The following is a 22,227-nucleotide window of genomic DNA, read 5'->3' as shown; positions in this document are numbered from 1 at the left end:
CTCCCAGCTGTGTGGTTCGGGCCCACCTGTCCCGGCCTGTTTCCCACTGCTGACTGGGTCAAGCTGGGGCAACCAAGGAAGACCCGTGGCGGGGCTGAGAGCTTCTAGGGCCACGCAGACAGGGCGCCGCGGGACCAGGAAGGCCACGTGAAAGCCTGGGCACTGAGGGCTACGGAGCGGAGCCGAGGCGCTGGGCGCCGCCGGGTACCGGGAGTTTTGGCCGCGGACGCGCACCCTCGGGTCTCCCTGCCCGGCGCGCCCTCGGCTCCAGCCACAGTCCGCGGGCGTCAGCCCCGCCCTTCCGCTCTCTTGGGCGATCGGAGCCGGGGGCCGTGCGATCCCGCCGCGACCCGACCCGGGAGCGCAGAGGCCGTGCATGGCGACGGTGGGGCCGCGCAGCGGCCCGCGCGTCGGGGCCGAGGCGCTGGCCCTAGCGGCGGAGTTGCAGGGCGAGGCGACCTGCTCCATCTGCCTGGAGCTCTTCCGCGAGCCGGTGTCGGTCGAGTGCGGCCACAGCTTCTGCCGCGCCTGCATCGCGCGCTGCTGGGAGCGTCCGTGCGCGGGGACCGCCGTCCCGGCTGCGCCCCGCACCTCGTCGGCCCCGCTGCCCTGCCCTCAGTGCCGCGAGCCCGCGCGCCCCAGCCAGCTGCGGCCGAACCGCCAGCTCGCCTCGGTGGCGGCGCTGCTGCGGCGCTTCAACTTCCCGGCGGCCGCGCCGGGGGGTCGCGAGCCCTCCGACGGCGCGGGGGTCGGCTGTGCGCTGCACGGCGAGCCACTCAAGCTCTACTGCCAGGACGACGGGCGCCCCATTTGTGTGGTGTGCGACCGCGCCCGCGAGCACCGAGCGCACGCCGTGCTGCCGCTCGACGAGGCGGTGCAGGAAGCCAAGGTGAGACCCGGCCCCACCGGAGTGGGCCCTCGGCAGCCCCTGTCCCGCGCCCGCCGTCCCGCGCCCGCGGAGCCGACGCCGGGCAGGGCGCTTTCCTCTCCTCCCGGGCTGCACACCCTGGCTCCCAGGCCCGGGCGGTTCTCGTTCTGTCACCCCCGCAGCCGAATGCCGCCCTCCACCCACCCAGGGCGTCTCCTTCTGGCGATACTCTTTATTTCGGCGTCTTCATCACACCCACATTCTGCTACCCCTATACTGAGCCCTGCCTCTGGGCGTGGCTCTGCTCGGCGTCCTCACCTCCCGGACCGAGTGCAGGACCACCTTCCCGGGACGTGAGGGTCAGAGGGTGGTGGCACCCGGGCTGCGTAGCGCGCGGACAGTGCCGATAGCCGGTGGGGTAATACGAAAGTTGCTGATTCCGGGAGCCTCCCTTTCCAGCCTCCTGGTTGGGGTCTCCGCTGTGGTGTGCGTGGAGGTCTTGGGCACACAGTTCCCAGTCTCTGCGCCTTTCCCTACTCCATCCCTCCCACCCAGAGCTTTCCGGCGCGAGGGAGAAGAATGAAGAAAGGACTAGGCGGCTTCATCTGGGGGAGGGGAGGGGGGCTGGGGGGGCGCTTGCGTTTCAGTTTGACCTGGGTACCGGTGGTGCCCAACATTGGGGAAGTGGCACCTTGGGTTTTTAGACTCACCCTGCAATATCCCTGTCCTCTAGGAAAGCTGTATCTATCCAATCACAGATAACTTCAGCCTGGCCTCTTCCTCCTCGATGAGGAGGACCTTCTCTTTCTCCTGATGACTCCAGGAAGGCACATGTGGGGGTTCCAGAATCCTCTGCCCACAGTGTCTCCCTTCTCCCCTCCTACAGGAGCTCCTGGAGGCCAAACTGAGGGTTTTGAAGAAGGATCTGGAGGACTATGAGGTGTTTCGTTCCACTGAAGAGAAGGAGAGCAAGGAGCTCCTGGTGAGCCTTGCCTCCCCAGTGCAACAGCAGAGAGCTACCCACTGCTCTGGCTCTGTGTGTGGTGTTGGGGTGTGTGCATGTGGAACAAGCAGCAAGGTTAATTTTAGGAAGCTAATAGGATATATAAGGTGATCATATAATTATTATACAATCAGAACTTTTAAGAGTGAAAGGGAGTGTTGAGTTATTCTAGAACAGGGGGCTTAATCTGGAACAGTGAATCAAGGTATAGTCACCCTAGTATTACATAACAGCTCAAGTAAAGCCTATATAGCTTATTTGCAAGTGAACACACTAATGTTTCTTTTTCCTTTTTTTAAGGATTGATTTATTTATGCATTCAAGAGCTGAGGAACAGGCCAGAGATGCCATGGGTGAGAGGATTCACCAAAGACAGAGTGGGGAGCAGAACAGGCAGATCTACTGAAATCCACTGCTGAAGGAAGCAGTGAGATAGGCAGGAGAGGTCTGCTGGGCCATGTGGGTTAGCTCTCCGGCCTCCTGTTGCAGTGGCTGCGGATAGCTTCATAGTCCTGAGACTTAACCCCTTGCGCTAACAGGGAGGCCCCAACGCACTAATGTTTCCACAAAGAAACACGAGAATATTTAAATTAGTGGGGAACAAAAATACAGAAAATAACCTGGCATCTGGCCTCCCCTGGTGGCTGCGCAGCTATTGAGCCCTGGGCTGCGAAGCTGCCCGCAGCCTCTGCAGCATTGGTTCGATCCCCGGCCACCGGCGAGGGTCCCACTTGGTGCAACAGACCTCTGCTGCCGCGCCCGCTGCTCCCCTCAGCAGTGTATTTCAGTCAGTCTGCCTGTTCTCTTCCCGGCTCTGGCTCTGGTGAATTCTCTCACTCGCCCACGCTTCTGACTATACCCAGTGCTGGTATAAATAAATAAATAATAAATAAATAAATAAATCTTTTAAAAAAATAAATAACCTGGCGTCAGTCCAGGGCATGTTTTCCCCACCAGAAGAGTTCCGAAAAAACGTTTTTTTCATTTTTAGAGCTGTTTAAACTTTGAAAGTGAGGCTAAGGGGGAAGGGACACAGAATCTGCCTGAGCTGCTTCCAACCCAGCAGAAGACTGCAGGTTTGGGGACTTGATTTCCAACTGCAGCTGCTGCGCAACCAAATGTGCCCAGCACTCCTTGGTGGGTTGGGATTTTATTCTGTCTTCCTTGCAGTGGGACAGAAAAGTGAAATGGGGCTCATTTTGGTTAAGGTAGGCAGATGTGGGCTACTGACTCACATTTGCCACTTGCAAATTCTTAAGTCAACAAATAGATATTAAGAGAACAAAAGGATCTACTGGGGCCTATTAGTGTAGAGTCATTGGATTCTGGAGATAGCAAGGGAGGAAGAGGAACTTGAGTATGGCCCCCTTATGGAAGTAGGGATGGGTGGGAAGGAGGGGAGGAACCTAAATTCAGATTCCCCAGGGTCCTTTCCTGACCCTCAACTGCATCTGGTACACATGCATGTGGTGCTGCACATCCCAGTCTTCCCATCTGATCATTCATTTCCCTTCATAAGGAAGAGTGCCCTTTCCTTCCTTCAGAGCTCCATCTTCTTCTGCTGGAGAACCAAGTAGGCACCTGAGTCCTTAGCCACTGTGGTATATCCATGACTTAGAGCATCTTCCACACCCTGACCAGCTTCACTGTCTTTAATTCCACTCAGCAACCCTTGACACTGCTTGGAACCTTCCATTCTGTCCTCTGCCAACACCCACCCACTTACCCCCACTTTTGGTCCACACATCCTTTATAAAGTACCTACTAAATTAAACAATAGAAGTAGAGGATAACCTTTGCTGCCTGATAAGGAGAATGAATACCTTTGCTTGAAAATGCTGTTACCACGAAGGGGTCTCAACTGGAGGTAATTTTGGCCCCCAGGGCACATTTGGCAATGTCCAAATATATCTGGAGATATTTTTGGTTGTCAACAGAGGTGCAGGGGTGCTACTGGCACTGTTTAAACCTCCTACAATGCACAGGACAGCCCTCCAAATAAAGAATGATCTGACCCCAAATGTCAGTAGTGCTGAGGTTGTGAAACCCTTATTCAGAGTATTTTGGCAAATAATATTTCACTTGTGTTACCTCCTTGGAGGCCATATGACATAGTTGCAAGAAGTTTAGACTCCATGGATTAGACTTCTGACTCCCCACTTACTGATCATGTGCCCTTCTGTCTCTGTCTCCTTATTTGTAAAATAGGGTGAGAGTGCACCCTTGCCATAGGGTTGTTGTCAGTGATGAATGAGTTAACACCTGTAAGGCAGCATCAGCCTCCTTGCCTAACATTCTGATGATGCAGGTCCTGGGGAGCCTCCCCTAGTATTTTTAGGGAAGAAGAACTTTGAAAGTCAAGCTTGTCCTGAAAGGGCAGAGTCATTTCTCTCTTGTCACTGGCCGTGAGAAGACTTGCTTGTTCTATCGTGTGAGGTCATTCCTGCGCATTCACATAAAGATTCAAGAGGATCAGGAGTACAGGTCTGCATCAGAAAACACAGGATTGAAAACTCCTGAGGATCATACTAATGGGAAGAATAGAGTATGAAGCCTGCATACAGCATATTCCACTTGGATTGCTGTGGGTGGGCTGTAATCTGTGGTCACTGGCATTACTATTCCTTTCTTCTTTATAACCTTATACATCTCCCAGATTTTGTGTTATGAGTGTGTGTTACCTTTATAATTGCTCAATAGAAAAGGTGTTTTTTATGTGCACTGCATTCCCGCTGGTATCAGGCCCATAACCTCATGCCTTGAGCCACCTACAAGACAACATTTGGTGAACCCGCCAGTACAGATCCTGTACAACCACACCATGCTGCTGCAGGCATCTGTGCCTTCCACCAAAGCCTGACCAGGAACACACATCAAGCTGCGGGTCAAGGAGCTTCTGTGCCAGGGTCTGCTGCTGCACAGCTTGCCAGGAGTGCAACCAGGATCAGGAGAAGATGGAGCAGTGTGGCAGGTGCTCTTGTATCGGCACATCAACCTGCAGCTGCTGGAGTGTTTATCTGGTGTTTGCTGTGCCCCCCAGTGGTCCCTTACGTGGCAGCCCATGAGAGTGATGCCTACCAATGTGTGACCAGCAAACAGTTCTATCACCAACTGCCAGGCACTCCAGCATCAGCAAGATAATCATTAATGAAGAGCTGATGGTTATATAAGGGAGGAATTGGAGAAGGGATGTACAGAGCTTCATATTTCCAGGTCTCAAGAGGGGCTGGGCAGTCTAACTACCTGAGACCAGGTGTTCAACTTTCCCAGCAGGATGTATTCTCAGCAATCAGCATGTTAGTTTCTGATGCCACTACCAACCCCAGTGACACACAGAATTTTATTAGCGATGTAATAACAAAAGCAATTTTCCAAGTTCCTAGGAATGTAGGTGGAGACAGTTAATGGTTACTCATGAGGAGGGGGCGTAGGGAAGAAAGAATACAGGAATAATAATCTTTAATTCCATTTATTACTAATTTTTAGTCAAGTGGAGGTTTTTTGTTGTTGTTGCAAAATGGAGGGGATCTGTCTACATGGTCACTGCTTCCAAGGCCATGAAAATCGATGACTGGAGACCTAACACCATTTTGTTATCAACAAGAAGATGAATAGCAAAGCGTGGGATCTTTGCGAAGTTCAAACCATGATGTTTAGGAAGATCCAGGAGGAGTCACTGGCAGATCTGCCTCTTCACCTTCAGCAGCATCTTGACAGTCAACTTGGAGGCTCTGCTGAAACCCTGTCTGAGCTGGATCTTCCTGCCAGACACTCCATCATCAGCATGATAATCATTAATGAAGAGATGATGGCCTTGCTGGGCAGAGTGGTGATGCCCCACACGGAGCTCACTGCCCCATAGAACCTGGCTCTGCAACTGATTGGGCATCCTGGTGGAGAATAAGTGGGTGTCTGACCACCAGCAGGTTCCTACGGTGGCTGAGACCAGAGGATGACTGCCACAAAAGCAAAGACTACATGTTCCTTGATGGCTGCTGCCAGCAGTAGTCAGGCAGCCTACCGTTGACTTCACTTATGTCCCTGTGACCTGGACCATTCAGCCTTTAAATCCTAAAACACACCCTGGTCAATAAAGGTCTATTTAGAATAGTTTTTTTTTTTTAAGAAAGTGAAAATAGGAGGGTTGGTGAATGTTAAAGAATGAATTCAATTGAGTAAAATTTAGAGATTTATTAGCTTCATCCAGCCACTCATGAACCAGGTAGTATCCTATCTAACAGATAGGAAGGGGCTCCAAAGGGTTTTACAGGGCAAGAGATTTTATAGACAGAAGGGGGCAGAAACAAGGAAGTTGCACCAGTCAAAAAGGCAGGTTGATTATTGCAAGGTTACTTTCCCTATAGGATATAGCAAGGGCTTATCAGGCAATTGACCTAACTAACCAGTGCTGATAAGCTGATTCCTGATTGACTGGTTTAAGAGTCTATCTCTGGGAGAGCTGAAACTGCATCTAAGTCTAGGTTTGGTGATGTGGGGCTTAACGTACGTAACTCCATTTTGGGCACAAAGTGTGTTTGAGGAAGAAAGAGTGACCTCAGTTAAATCAGTGGAGTGGCACCCCTAGAGGCATTGATTAATCTTTCCCCTTTTCAAATGAGAAAACAGCAGCCTAAGTAGGTCTGGGGCAAGTTTGAAGTGGCCCTAGATTGGTGGGAGAGCCGACACCCAAGGACAGGGACAAGTGTGACAGGAGAGGCCAGAGCATGTGTTGAAGCTGCTGCATACTCAGATTTGGGGGATTTAAATGAAAGCGTTTGCTGTGGACAGGCTTATGTGGGTGAATCTCTGACCCCTTAGCAGAGGGGGGGTGGAACCCTGCCCCATGGGACAACTCAGAATCTCCTGCCCAAACACCACTGCTCCATGCTTATGTGCCCTTGCCTCTCAATTTTCTTACTTGGGACAGAAGCAGATGGCTGCAGAGCGAGAGAAGGTAGGGGCAGAGTTCCAGGCCCTGAGGGCCTTCCTGGTGGAGCAGGAGGGTAGGCTCCTGGGCCGCCTGGAGGAGGTATCACGGGAGGTGACACAGAAGCAGAATGAGAACCTGGCCCAGCTGGGGAGTGAGATTGCCCAGCTCTCCAAGCTGAGTAGCCAGATCCAGGAGACAACGCGAAAGCCTGACCTTGACTGCCTTCAGGTGAGTCTACCTTGACCTGAGTCTTTGCAAACAGCAGCCTAACAGAGTGAGATCCTGTGAGTTTAATAGAATCACATAATCAAAAACCAAAGAGGACTCGAGCAAAGTGCCCTGGATTTCTTGGGTTAGATCTCTAAAGGAATGTGGTAAAACTTTCTTGACCATGAACCATAATATATTTTGCATCATTCTTCAGTGTATACACACTTGAGACAAAAGTCTCAGAAACTTCTCTGTACCTCTACTACATGTTATGAACTTTGATGTTTTCTATTTCATTTAAACATAGTCACAATCTACTAAACTTCACACATCACAAATGGGTCAAGAACAATCATTAGGTGCTAGCCAGAGTGACCAGTCATTGCATAAGGATTGTGACTTGTTTTGGTTGGAGTCAAGTACAGAGGGCTCCAGCACCTGGCTCAGGAATGATTCTGTAATGAAGGGAGCATTTGTAGAGCTGCAGCAGGGTCACCATGTTGAGAGACCCAGTGACCAGCCATAGTGGGAAGCCAATGCCTCTTAGGCCAAGGCTGGTGGGGGATGGTTAGTACAAGTGTTTCTTGCTGATAGCCCTGGAAACAGGACAAGGAACTAGTTTCAAAGGTGAATATAGTTTACCTGATGTTAATACGGTTTTCTTTCATTTTTCTCTCCAGGAATTCAAAAACACACTGAACAGGTGAGTGGACCTAAGAATTCCTTGGGCCTCTCCAAGCTGCCTTTTCTCCTTTTTCATTGAGTTGTCTTTCACTGCCATGCCTCCAACAGTTGCTCACCTAACACCGCTTCCAGCCCTCATACACTGCTTTACGTACCTTCTGGGCCATGGGTGTTCATTCTGACTTGAAATCAGGCTCTCCTTTTTCTAACTTTCCTCACCAAGAAGACCTTGCCATCCTAATTGTCACAGCCTGGTGGAAGTGCAGTGTTTATGGGCTCCTTCTGGGTCTCATCCTATAGGTGCAGCAATGTGCCAAGCCCCAAGCCAACCACAGTCTCTTCCGAGATGAAGAATAAAGTCTGGAATGTTTCCCTCAAGACCTTTGTCTTAAAGGGGCTGCTCAAGAAATTCAAAGGTAAGGGCCTGTGGGAGCGTGGGGGAGCGCTGGGCCATACAACGTGGGTGGTGGTATATTTCTGGTAGTTTGGGGTCCTGAGGATGTGCCTTTCCAGAAGTTGTGTGAGAAAACAGGAGCTGGGGTGTGTCTAGACCAGATTAATGTGAGGAGGCTGTAGTGGCAAATATATCCAGGCCCTCACACCCCCACCAAGGGCATGAAGTTTCCCTGAAGATGGATGGATGGATAGGGTAAAGTATTGTGAGCAGAAAGAGGAAGTGAGGAGGGAGAGCTCAGCTTAGCTTAGCTCCAGGAAAAGGAGGAGAAAGTAGGAAGAGACAGAGTTAGGATACTGCCCCTTACCCACTCCAGCTTGGCCCAGCATCTGCACTTTGACTCTTGGCTTCTGGGGTATCTGGAGAGTGAGAGAGCCAGTGGGACTATAAATGTCAGAGGAGGTGATGTCTTGATGTCTCTGTCATTGCTGGACAGATAGCGTCTTTGTCTCTCATGTACACCCTGCTTTGTCTTCCTCCTCAGAGGATCTTCGGGGAGAGCTGGAGAAAGAAGAGAAAGGTATGATGGTGGTTTTGATAGTGAGTAGTTGTTATTTGATCACGTAGAGAATCTTTGCCCACAGGGATTCCTTCTGCCCACCTTCCTCTGCAACTCTGCCTCTGCTGTTCTTTACCCCCTCATCTGAAGTTCCAGTCAACCTGTAAGCTGTGGGTTGATCTGGGAGTAGGCATGCCCTGGGATACTTAGATTGGGGAGGGCTTATCAGTTACCTGGATGAGCCTTTTTCTCCTGTCCCCACTAATAGACAAAGGCCTCTTCTGGGGGTGGGGGGAGGTATAGAGGGACCAGGGGAAGCAAGAGACTGAAGACAGAGGTGATTCTTACTCCTGCAGAGCTCTGAGGTGAGTGGGACCAGCTCTACAGGGAGAACAGGGGCGGAGAGTGGATGCACATACTCCTCATGATGAAAACAGCTAAGTCAGAATTTATCTGGGAAGGATGTCCTTGCTCTGCTCAGAACCCTTCATTGGTACCTGTCACTCAAGACTTTGGTCTTCAAAGTCATATGGGATCTGGCCTCTGTTCTTCTGTTTCATGCTGTGCAGCCATACACCCTTCTTGCTGCTCCTGGAATACATCAAGCGCACACCTACTTCAGGGCCTTTGCACTGCATTGCCTGTTCCTTGGCCTAGGATATCCTTCCCTCAGACAGGTGGCTTCCTCTGGCTTCCTCTCTTCCTTTATGGCTTTCCTCAAGTGTGCCCTTGCAGTGAGGCCCTTCCTATTCCTGTAGTTGAAATTATAGCTTTTCTCTGGATCCTCTTATCCTCTACATTTGTCATTTACTGTTTTTCCTCCTCCTTACCTCAGAATCTACAGGTGGTCAGAGAAACTTGACTATGGGGTTCCTAGGACCTATGACAGGCCTGGAACATAATAGTACTTACAAGTGTGCATATTTTAATGTTTTATTGTGGAAAGTTTCAAACATATACAGGTAGAGAAAAGAGCATAGTGAATGTTCTGCAGAGTGTAACTTCAACAGTATGATTTGTGGCTAATATTTTTCATAAACACCCCTATCTACTGAATTATTTTGAGACAAAGCAAAGAAGACGTACCATTTTCATAAGCATCTCAATATTTGTTATCTCTAAACAGACTTAAAAAAAAAATCTAACCACAAAATCATTATCTCAACTACAAAAATCAATAATTCTTTCCAATATCTAGTCCTTGAATCCCTGGGTTGTCTTTTAAATTGGAATCCAAAACAGATCTGTACATTGCATTTGTTAGATTTCAACAAATAGTTATTGAGCCAAAAAAAAAAAAAAAAAAGGGCGGGAGCTGTGTAAGGGGCCTGCATAGTGACGTCCCTCCCTGTCTCTGTCCTGCAGTGGAGCTCACCTTGGACCCAGACACCGCTAACCCCCGCCTCATCCTCTCTCTGGATCTTAAGAGTGTGCGCCTTGGCCAGCGGGCCCAGGACCTGCCCATCCACCCGCGCCGCTTTGACACCAACACTCGAGTCCTGGCGTCCTGTGGCTTCTCCTCCGGGCGGCACCACTGGGAGGTGGAAGTAGGCTCCAAGGATGGCTGGGCCTTTGGAGTGGCCCGGGAGAGTGTGCGCCGCAAGGGCCTCACGCCCTTCACACCTGAGGAGGGTGTCTGGGCGCTGCAACTCAACAATGGGCAGTACTGGGCGGTGACCAGTCCTGAGCGGACGCCACTCAACTGTGGGCATCTGTCCCGAGTGCGTGTGGCCCTGGACTTGGAGGTGGGGGCCGTATCCTTTTATGCTGCAGAGGACATGCGACACCTCTACACCTTCCGAGTCAACTTCCACGAGCGTGTGTTTCCCCTTTTCTCTGTCTGCTCCACTGGCACCTACTTGAGAATCTGGCCTTGAGGATCAATGCCCCCATCCTCCCAGAGAGCCAGTGAAGGACAGACTCCTCCTGTTCCTGGTTGCTGGTGGGAGGGGATGAGATCCAGCAGTGGGGAAGCCTCAGGTCCCTTTGGGACTGCCCTCCACACACACCTACTCACGCTACCCCAGAGGGGCTTCCCCCAGTCAAAACATGGGAGCATGACGGTGATCCACTGGGAAGTGGGCTTTTGTCAGCTGAGCAGAGGAGAAAATACCTTGGACTCTCGGCCCCTGTCTGTTGTCAGCTTATAGATTTTGCTTGAAGAGGTGGCTATGGGTAGGGAAGGAACCCAGTTCCCAAAAGAAGGCCTTCTTATCACCAGCTTCCCAACTTGACTCAACCGGCTTCTGGTTCCATGACAGCAGCAATTCCTGGTCCTGGATGCTGTCCTTACTTGCACGGAATTTGGGCTGAGCCAGCCATGTTCATAATCACTTTCACTTTAACTTCTTGTCAGTGACCAGCTCTGCCTTAAGAGATCTGAATCTAGCAGGCTGACAAGGTTATCTACTCAGGGAGGAACACCGTGTTCCCAGCTCAGAGGGCAATCTGGGCCAGAATTTGAAAAAAGACCTTTAATCTGTACATGAGGGAAAAGTCCAGGACAACAGCACAGGCATTGCTACTCTCAGTCACCTGTTAGCCTATTAGTAGAGAGTGATACGTATATCCTCGTCCACAGTGACAGTCTTGTGTTCTCACAGATGTCTAAACCCCTTTCAAGTGCTAAACGATCGTCTCCCTTGGGTAAGGAGACCATGGGTTCTGGAATTTTGAATCACAGGACAGATGCATAGAAATGCATAGAACACAAATGTGCCTCCTGGAACTTGCCAAATGTAGCCAAAACCAAAGGACCCTCTTACAAAGGAATCTGTGCTGGCGTGGGTGTTATCCCCTTGCCTAATCCCCTTGGTTATCCCCAACTTCTGTATGACTGGGCTTCTGTGAAGGGGTGGTAGACTGTCCCCTGTTTAGTGCTCCCTGGGGAAGTAAATTGGGGACATGGAAATACAGGTATGATCTCATTTCTGGTGTGACTTGCCTCATTCCTGACTCCTCCAGTCCGAATTCAAGAGCACAGGTGTTAAGAAGGGTCCCCCGCTGGTGGCTTAGGGGTTAAGTCTCAGAGATATCACTGCTACAGTCCACCTGGACAGATAGCCTGAGCTTGAGACAGCCTGAATTTGACCCCTGGCCAGGGAGCTAACTCACATATGGCATAGCTGACCTCTCCTGTCTTGCCTGCTGTTCTTAGCAGTAAATCTGCCTGTTCTGCTCCCCACTCTGTCTCTGGTGAATCCTTCCCCCCTTCTCCTTGCATACCCCAATTCTTCTATGCAAAAATAAATAAAATCTTAAAGAAAACCCAAGTGTTAACAAGGTTTTCTGCCAGACTGGATGAACATGTTTTATGTACGTGTGGAACACGGGCATGTGTGTTTATATCTCAGATTGCAGGGCCGGGGTCATGTGGATCTGGGAGCGGGCATCTGTGAACATATGCGTAGGGCATTGGTGTTGCAAAAAGACCTTGGTCATACCCTATTATTGATTTATTGGTAGATATTAGCCACTTCATATTTAGATGTGGGTGGTAGGTTTCCTCCTCCACTACCTGACTACCAGTCTAGCTGAAAGTCATTCTCAGACCTAATTCTGTCCTGCACAGTTTGTTTAGGTGTGTGTGTTGGCATTCAGGGACAGTGACAATTGAGTAGTCTGCATGTGTCATGGAGTTTCCATGCTTTGCCCATTGAGGTGCCTCAAGCATGCTATGTACAAGGTTCTTCTAGAACAGTGTAGGGTAAATGATTTTCAGGCTTTTCTGCCCTCTGCCATTAGGATTACCCTGCCTGATATGGGCATCTGCATTTTGGTACATTGTTATTTTCAGTTGTATTGTTTATTTCTGTGGGCCCTGGCTACAGTATTGATATATTGGACAAGGCGGCACAGTGGTTGAGCGCTGGGCTGCAATCCCCGGCCACAGGCGAGTCTCACCTGGCGCGCAGACCTCTCCTGCCGCCCGCTGCTCCCCTCAGCAGTGTGCTTCGTCAGTCTGCCTGTTCTCTTCCCCTCTCTGGCTCTGGTGAATTCTTTCACCCTCCCGCGCTTCTGACTGTACCCAGTGCTTGTATAAATAAATAAATAAATCTTTAAAAAAAAAAAGACAAGCGGAGGCAGGAGAGAGGGAGAGATAAGGGTAGAGAGCCCAGCACAGAGTGAAGATTCCCCCCTGGGCTGGGAGGCCTTCCGGCCCCCTGGACCCCCAGCACCCCTGCCTGCTATGTACCTGATTGCTGCTCTATATGTAAAAGCTCAATAAAAGCCTGAGAAAGCTACCAAGGTCTGCCAGATCATAGAACTAGCTGTGTCCTTCTTGGCATTACAATCAGTCATGGCATTGTTCTAGAGGCAGACTCGGCACATAGCACCAGACAATCAGAATCCAGGAGCATGTGCGAATACAGCATACAGCAGCATTTTAGAGGGGAAGTCCTCTGTTCTGTTCGTACACGGAGAGTAGCTCTAGAACATTGTAGCTAATCCACCTATTTGAACCATGGTTTTCACAAAGAAAATCCATTTCTAACATTGATTTGTTAATTAAATTGTCTAATGTTATCACCATATCTAATGTTATATGGGCTTGTATGCCTTTCAGATTGAGTATCACAGTTACTCTAACAATTATTCTGAAATTTCACAACACATATAACAGGTTACAGAAGGTGGGGGTGATTGGTACAGGTGCCTATAGGACGAGGTCTGGAGACTATAGGGTTGTGAGATCTCCGGGTCTCTGAGAGCAATGCCTGTCCTAATACGGTGAGGAAGAATCTGGATATAGGACAGAGGCATGGGGGTGAAAGGTTTCACCAGAGACAGTGGTGAACAGAAAAGGGAGATTTATTGAAATACACTGCTAAGGGAAGCAGCGGGCAAGACAGGAGAGATCTGCCCCTAGGGAGGACTTGTTCTCTTCTTTATACCTTGATTTCATGGGCTTTCCTTGACTGAAAGGTTGGTCTCAGCAGGTTGTTATCTGTTGGGACATCTCTCTGTGTGTGCCTTCCACACAGGAGTTGTCCTGCTAGGTTGATTGCTCTGTTTTGCATCTCTCCCAAAATTCTCGATAGCCCCCATTGATGGTTAGGACCTGTGGCCAGGTTCCCATGACAACCTATTGGCTCCTCTTTCTTATTTGTTTTGTGTCTCCCAGCCTGGTTTAGTTGAGCAAAGTGCAGAGACCAAGTTTTAACTTTATTGAATAATACCCCGACACCTAACTTTGTGCCCTTATGACCCCACACACAAGTCCCAGATCCTTGTGAGCCACAGAACCACAAGAACCCAGGTTCTTGTCACCAGGTTCTCACTGAGCTCCTCAGCGTACAGGCTGGAGGGTACCCAGGTTATATAAGGCACCTGGCTTTGCAGAGACCATAGAGCAGGGCGGTTGGACAACCCAACCAAAATCTGTAACAGGGTGGACCCCAGAAAAGAGGGAGATTCCAGGTCCTCTGCCCCACTCAAAGGAGAATGGAGCTAAAGAGAAGAGAGGAAGCTGCAGAAAGGACTGAGGAAGGAAGGAAGCAGGATGGCTCCAGAAGGAGACCTGGAGGAGCACATGGAGCCAAGAGACGTGAAGAAACTACACTTGCCTTTTGATCCTGGACTGGTTGAAACAGATGTGGGTGAGAGACCTGTGGGGAGGTGACAATGGCGGTTTTTGTCTTCATTTTGATTTTGCTCTTTTCCTTCTAGACTTGTCTGGTTGTTTCTGATCCTTTATCATGGGTCCCTGCCAAAAGGTGCTTTAGACCTGTGGCAGGTTTTCAGGGCTTGCTACCATTTGGGTGGACTTTCACCTACAAGGTAACTTTGGGTGCTTGATTTAGAAACTATATTCTTTGCCTTCCCTGTATTGTTTACTAATTGTATTAAAGTTCCTTTTCATTAAAGTCTCATGTTTTGTGTTGATGCAGCAGATGGCAGAACCTATTTAGAGCAGGCAGGTTTGCGGGGTCTGGGGTGCTCCTCTCGCTGTCCTGTAACAGATTTACCACCTACAACTGCCACTTTCTGACTTCTGTTGGGCTAAGTCTTCTGCCCCTCACCTGAGCTCTTACCCTGTCTCCTGGCCTGTTGTCCTGTGGGCCTTTTCAGGCCTTGATAGAATCAGACCCCTAAGAATCAACGCAAATCTTAAGGGTGAGGCAGGAAGTAGGGGGTCCCTAGGCCTGACCTAGTCTTACCTTGCCTTGTACCTCTGTTGTAAGATTTTTTGTGGTCTGGCTACTCACTGTTCATAAGCCAAAACTTAAGGGACAAGAGTTGGCGATAAGAAATCAGGTTTAATCTGATGCTAAGCAAACCTGAGGGCATGGTAGATTTTTGTCACAAAGGCCATCTCCCTGAATTGGGGAGAAGCAAAGACTTACATTGGGGACTACTAAGGAAGGGAAGAGGCTAAAAGGTCTGCATCAACTTGATTTCAGAAGAATAGGGAGGGTGTTCCAGAAACTATTATTCATGTTCTTTTTTCTTCCAAGATTGGTTCTGGACCAGATCTGTCATGATGCTGGTGGGCCTAGTTTTTACTATGGTAATGAGGTTGTGTTTTAACCCTTGTCTTACTGTTACAGAGCAGGGCGGGGGGCACCCTAGAACCCCCAAACCTGCCCTCTCTAAATAGGTTCTGCCATCTGCCACATCAAGACAAAACATGTAAGACCTTTAATGGAAAGTAACTTTAATACAATTAGTGTGCAACAAAGAAAAGACAAAGAATATAGTTTCCAAATCCAGCTCCCGAAGTTACCCATCCTCTTTGGGGGGAAATGCCCAGCTAAACAGAGTTGGCCCAAAGCAGGGCCATTGTGGCCTGAAAGTTTGCCACAGGTATAAGGCACCTTATGGTAGGGATCCATAGGATAGGGGTGGGAGGGGCCCAGCACATCTGGAAGAAGAACAAAAACAAAATCAAGATAAATGCTGCCATTGTTAACCTCCCCATGGGTCTCTCACCCACATCTGTTTCAACCAGTCTAGGACCAAGAAGCAAGTGCAGCTTTGTAGGAGCAGGAAGGCCACTGAGCAGGTTTTCTAATCCAGCAGAGGGGTAAAGGAGAGTCCTGGAGCCCTCGGTGGCTTTCTCAGGCTTTTATTGTGCTGTTACATATAGAGCAGCAACCAGGTACACTGCAGGGGGGTAGGGGGGTGGGGCGGGGTTGCAGTAAGCCGGCAGGTCCTCCAAACCCCCAGCAAGTCCTCACTTTGGGCTTCTCTTGGCTTCTGTTCTCTCCCTCGCTCTCCTGCTTCCTCTTCTCTGGGTGACTATCTCAATACTCCTCCTATGGCCCACAGAAGTAAATAAGAGTTTGCAACAATGTAACAACTGCAGGTGTCCCATCAGTCAGAGCAATCCTAATGGTGGGAGGGCAGAAAAGCCTGAAAAACCATTTACCCTATGAGCTTCTTCACATGTCTCTGCTCCATGTGCCTCCTCCAGGTCTCCTGGCTCTACATCCTGCTTCCTTCCTTTTCCAGTCTCCTCTCCAGATTTTCCTCCCTGCTCAGCTCCACCCTTCCTTAGGTGGGGCAGGGAACCTGAAACCTCCCCTTTTCCTGGGGACCACTCATGCTTCTACATCCATTTTGGTTTCAGCCACTTTTGCCTGGTTTTCTGGTTTTGGCTGTAAGAAAAGGAGCAAAGCAAGGATACAAGGAGTACTGCAAGGGAGAGGAATTTATGGTTACCAGGCTGGGTACAAGTCCCACCTCTGTCTATATCCTTCCCCTCATTTTTGAGGAGCAATGGGTAGAGTTCCATCTTCTGGAACTACTTCCTGCTAAATATGGGTGGCTATTTGGGAGCCCATAGAGGAGCAGAATCTTTCCCTGGATAACTTTACCTGGATAAATTGGGGTTGTCACCCCAATTGTTTATATTCTTGAGTTATAATTATTTGTAAGTTTTAATATCTCCAGCCTTTGTAGACAAAGGAAACTAATTCAGGAGACAAGGGCCAAAGAGCAAAAGAAATAAGCATATTATACTAACAGTGACTATAGGACCTATTAAGGGTCCCATCTATCTGTAGGGTAAATGATTTTAAGGCTTTTCTGCCCTCTGCCATTAGGACTGCATGCCTGATGTGGCCACCTGCATTTTGTTACATTGTTATTTTTAGTTGTGTTGTTTACTTCTGTGGACCATGGCTACAGTATTGAGATACTCGCCAAGAGAGGCAGAGGCAGGAGAAAGGTTAGAGAATCGAGTGAAGACTTGCTGGGGGCTGGGAGGCCTAAGGCCTGCTGGCCGGGGACACCCCTTTCTGCCATATACCTGGTTGCTGCAATAAAAGCGTGAGGAAGCCACTGAGGGCTCCAGCATTCTCCATTACCCGTCTGGTCTGCTCCAATCATAGAAAACCTCTGTGCCCATCCTGCTGCTACACTCCAAACCACTTAGAAAAACTTTGTTTATAACAGGTGTCCAAGGCCAGGATTCAGTTTTTTCAAGGTGCCCCATTTCTGGATAGCCCCTCCTTTCTTTGCATTCTTCCCAGAAGCTCAGCCCAAGATTGTTACAGCATCTGTAAGTATAAGCCTCAAAAAGAAAGATAACTTCTTTTTTCTTTTGTAGGGTCTGAAAACAATTTAACCACTTAGCCTAGGTTACACCTCACATGCCAAACTCTGATAGCCCCTGCACTCTCAGCCTCTTCCTCTTTATCCACCTCTGCGCCCTCAAAGCCTGGCCCACTCCGGGGTCGCCCTACCAGTTCCGACCTGGGTTCTCCACAGCACAGACCTATAGACACCTTTTCCTAACTCCTCCCTTGTGCCCTGACCCGGGCTTCCCGTCCTAGCACGCAATAAGAATTCTTTTCTCTATGTAACCTTCCTCCAGTCTAGCAAGGCCCAATCTGCCTCCAGCTCAGTGCGCTGGAGACGGCACCCAGATCCTCAGCGCGGCCCGCCCCATCCTTTTCCAGTGTTTGTGTGTGGGAAGTTGTATTTTGTTTGTTTTTGTTTTTTTGCTAGCCGGAGGGCTTACGAGTGTGGGGGAGGCTTTTATGGACGCTTCAGGCGGTGGGGGCAAAGCTGGGCCCTCACGACCCAAAATACAAGGATTCCTCCAGTTCACGATCTATTTGATCCTCTGCGGCTGCGCGGTGCCGTAGCCAGCGTCAACTACTGCTGCGCAGAAGCTCAACTCGCAGCTGGCTCCATAGCTCAGGGGTTAGAGCACTGGTCTTGTAAACCAGGGGTCGCGAGTTCAAATCTCGCTGGGGCCTGACTTTTTTTTCTTCCCCGTTCTTCCGAAAAGTGGAAAATACCATGCCTTGCGCCCTTCCTTCCTGGGAGGCCGGGCACTGGAGTGCATTTTGTCCCTCATGTGCCTGCGCCCAACAATCCTTTATTACCTTCGCTTTGCATCTCAACTGAACGCACGGCACACTTAGCTTGCGACCACAACCTACGCCGGTCCGTGCGCTTCTCCCACTTTCCCCAGCCCCTCGCCCCTCCTCCCCCACCCGCGCCGCCAGCTGCCCGCTGCGAGAGCGACGGGCGGGTTTGGGAGCAGGCGCTCCTTTCCGTCCGCGGCCCGCCTCTGGGGGCCCGCGGGGGTCTCCCGCTCTTCGTTGAATGTTCCCATCTGCGACTGGGCCTCCCAGCCCGCCCCACACTGCCTGCGAATGTTTTAGTCGGGGTGGGGTGGGGGTTAGTTAACTCCCCCAGCCGAGTTCCCCCTTGGTGCCCACAATCGGCCTTCGGTACCGCGGTGACCTTCCCGGGAGGCGGGCGCTTGGGGGTTTCTGGGCCCCGGGAGACGCGGGCGGGAATGCCCCGGCGGGCGGGGCCCGGCCTATCCCGGCGCGTCCTTCGGGGTCCCGACGCGCCGTCCCCCGCTTGCGCTCCCCATCCGCACCTCGTCCGGCCTCCCCCAGCCTCCCGCGAGTTTCCTCTGGTTCACCGGCCGGGGCTCGGCTTTCAATTCCTGAGCCGCCTCCGAGCGCGTCCGGGCGTCAGCCGCGTCCCCAACGGGGCGGGGACTCGCTCAGGGCCGACCCGAGGGCCCCTCCGCGTGGGGGAGCGCCCGAGCGAGGCTGGGCCGGCGCGGCCGCGCGGGGCCAACCCCTCCTGGGCCACTTGCCCGCGGGTCGTGCCGCGGGGCGGCCAAGGCCGCGGCGGGTGGCTGCCCCGGAGCCCGGCGCGCCCGGCCCCGGGCCCAGCTCACTGGGCCTCGTTTGTGTAGTTGACTTCCGTTAATAGTATGAATAAATAAATCAAATAAACATATATTAGTTGTGTATTTTGTTCTTGTTAAAAGAAAAACTTTCTAGAAGACCGGAAGAGAATTGGGCATTTTTCTTTCTTTAATTTCATTGGAAAACACGCAAATGCTGACAGGCCGAGCAGAAGTAACCGCGCGGCCGAAGACGCGGGCCGCGCCCCAGGCCCGGGGCGTTCCCCGCCGTCCGGGGGTCGCGCCCGGGCGGGCCAGGGGCTGCTCGCCGGCCCCCGCGCCGCGCACCCCGCGCGGGCGGCGTTTCTGCTCATCTCATTTCAGCCCTACACGTGCCCGCAGAGGACTGTCTCGCCAATCAGTACGCGCTGCTTTTCACATTTTAATAGAGCGATAAACAAAAACTCCGCCCCTTTACCGGGCTCGCCCTGCCCCCCTCCCGAGAGACGGCCGGGCTCGCCGCGCAGGTCACGCCGGGACCCCGCAGGGTCCGCCGCGGCGCCGCCCCAGGCCCTCCGGGCCCGCGCCCCGGGTTGCCTGCGGGAGGACTCCGAGCCCTCCAGGAAGGAGGTCTCTGCCCCTCTGGATCCAGGAAACCTCAAGTGGCTCAGGGGATATGGAGTGTTTATGACGCACAAATTAGCATCGGCTGGGACAGCGCGGGATGTGGAGCTATGTCGCGATGGGCAGAAGTGAATTGGTTTTGGAAGATCCGCAGAGCTAGTAGTTTCGCCGCCGCCACGACTGAGCAATTCGATTCAGAGTCAGATCTCGGACAGGAGCGAAGCTGACCAGCTGGCTCGTTGGTCTAGGGGTATGATTCTCGCTTTGGGTGCGAGAGGTCCCGGGTTCAAATCCCGGACGAGCCCACTTTTTCATTAGCTCTACGTGCGTTATATTTCTTGTTACACGGTCGGTTTTGCTCCGGGTCGGGAAGTTGGCATCACAAAAATTCCGGGAAGACTGGGAATTCAGAACAAATGCGGTAGGAGGGCGAGTGAGCCGCTCCAAGTGCGCGTCCCGGGAGAGAGGCTGGACGTGGAGACGCTAGTGGGGGTTTCGGTCGATCTGCGTTGGGGACGGTCTTTACGCTACCATGAGACGACGCGGCCTTCGTGCGGCGCCCCTCCTCGGAGGGACTCACCTCACAACACCGCTAGGGCCCCGCGGCAGGTCTCTGTGGTGCAGTGGCCACCACGGCCGGCTAGCAAGTGGGAGGCCCCCGGTTCGAAACCGCCATAAATACGTTGGGTGAGGCAGGTTTTTCTTACTATTTGAAATGCATTCATGACATTAGCGGTAAATCAGATGTTCTGTTACACAGATTTGCTCCTACTGCAGAACATTCCGCCATCAAATCTACCTGCTTACGCACCTGAGCGGCCGCCCGGAGAGGGAGTCGCTCGCTTCCTGCCTGATCCCAGCTACCCGTCGTTACCGCACGTCACCACCGTGCAGGGCCCGCCCGGGGCACACCCCGACACCAGACTCTGGGGCAGGGCCGGGGCCGGCCTAGCGGGGGTGACGCCGCCAGGTCGTCCTTTTGTGAGAAAACGCGAAGCTGCCCAACACGTTGGCAGCGTTGGGAGCCCACCCTGTGCCCCCAAGGAAATGAGAGCCTTAGACCGCTCGGTTGCGTCACCTCGTTCACGGACAGCGTTTGGGCGTCTATTTCAGTCCAGAAAACGCTTCCAGCGCCCTCCAGAAGCACACGCCGCCCTGCCGGCCGCACAGCCGGCGTCTGGGCTCCACCCGCGCCGAGGCGGTTCCGCGCCACCAGGCTCCGCCTGGTGTGGCCCAGGACCCCCCTGCGCGCTGGGCTCTGGAGAAGACACTGAAGAGTCACTCTGGCCCTACACCTTCGGGGAGCGGATGTGGACTCTAGAGAAGCCGTCAACATTCTGATTAAAACAAACAAACAAAAAACACCTGCCTGCAGGTATTATTTTACATATTAACAAAGGAGGGGAAAACCCTGCAGTCCTCGATTGTTTTTAAAACCCGAAGCCCTGGCGGGGGTGGAGGGGTGGGGGTGTGCGGAGGTGGGGTGGGTAATAACACCAGTACTTTTAGAAGTGACTCTTTAGTGGCCGCGTTGGTGGAGATCTCGGAGGCCTCGCCCTTTAAATGGAAAGGTGTTTCAGCCTGAGGCCTTGAGTATTTGTACTACATTTCCAACTAGACCACCGCCCCCACTCTTCCAAGCTCCGTGTAACCCAACATGTAAAATAATCCTGGGAAAAATAAACAATTCACCCCAAAACCCACAACACAGCGATCACCATCATTATCTGGTGACCTAATCTTTAGTTTGCTTTTCTGATGATTTTCCCCATGCAAGAATATGTCTATATCCTCAGTTGCGATCTCCTTCTGTTGGGGGAAAAGATGTCCTGAACAAACTCCACCGACAGGTTTTATGAACCCAACTCCTACCCCAGACCAAAGAGATACAAGACACCAAGGATTACAAATCCCATAACTTCATCACCACCGAAGGGAGGATTGCAGAGAACTGAGAGTGGAGTTTGGTACAGAACCAGACACGTGGGCCTTGGGAGTGCTTGGTTTTGCCAGGGCTTTCTGCATGCTACTGGGGGGTCCAAGCTCAGCAAACTGGAAGGACTCATTCACCAATTTCTCTCTCTCTCTTTCTCCCTGAGTTATTCATCATTTCCCCAATTTTTGGGTAAATAAAGCCTTTATTACCCTTTTTGTGTGTGCCTGCAGTTGAATCTCATTATAAGTCCCTTGTAAGCGTGCCATGGGGCAGTAGACCAGAGGTGAGGATATGGAGATTGCGGGCCATTGTGGAATCTCTGTTCCTTTTCAAATTCTACATAGTTATTCAAAATCAACAAAAATTAACCACTCCACAAAGGAATGAGCCTCTCTCAAAGAGAAGAAAACTCTTTCAGTGCAATCTCTGCACTGGCAAGGGGCAGCAGTCCTTCTGCCCACCTGTGACTGCAGGTGCTTCTTTTCACCAACTTTTTCCTTTTGTAGAGCAGGAGCAGTGGCTCTTCCGTTAGGAGGAAAAGGATGTCCTAAAGCTAATTCCATAAAGGCTTTGTGGACTCCACCCCCCACTCCAGACCAAACCACTGCCCTTCTGCCCTCCAGGGTGCACTCATCCCTCTTGTGGACCTGACTCAATATGCTCCTGAATACACGGAGCGGGATGAGGAGAGAGCCCGTGCATGGGGCTTTACTGAGTTTGACCCCAGCTCTACTTGGAGAGTAAACTCCCATGGGATGATACTCCTCCTGGAGGCCCTGGTATATCCAGTGCTAAAACGTCTTCACGAAGGATCTCACTATGGGAGAGATGCCTTATGTGGGTTGCCGGACTCTATCCAGAGTGATAATGGGCCAGCATTTGTTTCTGACGTTACTCATGCAGTGAGCAGTGTGTTA

General features: G+C 51.4%; 1 protein-coding gene, 1 long non-coding RNA gene and 2 other non-coding genes across 5 annotated transcripts; 3 read left to right on the top strand and 1 right to left on the bottom strand.

Annotated features, from left to right (window-relative positions):
- Nucleotides 1-376: 376 nt before the first annotated feature.
- Nucleotides 377-11,971, top strand: TRIM7 (tripartite motif containing 7). The gene is made up of 7 exons (XM_037500577.2): nt 377-889; nt 1,755-1,850; nt 6,799-7,029; nt 7,692-7,714; nt 7,996-8,111; nt 8,634-8,669; nt 10,014-11,971. The coding sequence occupies exons 1-7, from the start codon at nt 377-379 to the stop codon at nt 10,523-10,525; spliced, it is 1,527 nt and encodes a 508-aa protein (XP_037356474.1). The 3' UTR covers nt 10,526-11,971.
- On the bottom strand, nt 5,346-18,621 carry LOC129145204 (uncharacterized). 2 transcript variants are annotated; one of them, XR_008550412.1, is made up of 4 exons: nt 18,493-18,621; nt 9,146-9,239; nt 8,457-8,650; nt 5,346-5,954 (listed from the first exon to the last, which is right to left on the bottom strand). It is a non-coding gene; the product is annotated as an uncharacterized LOC129145204 (long non-coding RNA). The 2 variants fall into 2 exon arrangements; XR_008550411.1 differs by having other exon boundaries at nt 5,346-8,650.
- On the top strand, nt 17,785-17,857 carry TRNAT-UGU (transfer RNA threonine (anticodon UGU)). Its single transcript has one exon. It is a non-coding gene; the product is annotated as a tRNA-Thr (tRNA).
- A 986-nt stretch (nt 18,622-19,607) lies between the features above and the next one.
- On the top strand, nt 19,608-19,679 carry TRNAP-UGG (transfer RNA proline (anticodon UGG)). Its single transcript has one exon. It is a non-coding gene; the product is annotated as a tRNA-Pro (tRNA).
- Nucleotides 19,680-22,227: the final 2,548 nt, after the last annotated feature.

Source organism: Talpa occidentalis, unplaced genomic scaffold, assembly GCF_014898055.3.
Source record: "Talpa occidentalis isolate TD23 unplaced genomic scaffold, MPIMG_talOcc4v2.1 talOcc4.9, whole genome shotgun sequence".
Lineage (NCBI taxonomy): Eukaryota > Metazoa > Chordata > Mammalia > Eulipotyphla > Talpidae > Talpa > Talpa occidentalis.
Note: the sequence above shows the minus strand (reverse complement) of the source record. Positions and strands in the feature narration are given on the sequence as shown.

What these genes read in the sequence shown, in the direction of transcription:
- TRIM7 (XM_037500577.2), top strand. Translation starts at nt 377, where the DNA reads ATGGCGACGGTGGGGCCGCGCAGCGGCCCGCGCGTCGGGGCCGAGGCG. An exon ending in CTGACCTTGACTGCCTTCAG is followed by an intron (nt 7,030 to 7,691) that starts GTGAGTCTACCT and finishes TTTTCTCTCCAG; the next exon opens with GAATTCAAAAACACACTGAA. An exon ending in GCTGCTCAAGAAATTCAAAG is followed by an intron (nt 8,112 to 8,633) that starts GTAAGGGCCTGT and finishes CTTCCTCCTCAG; the next exon opens with AGGATCTTCGGGGAGAGCTG.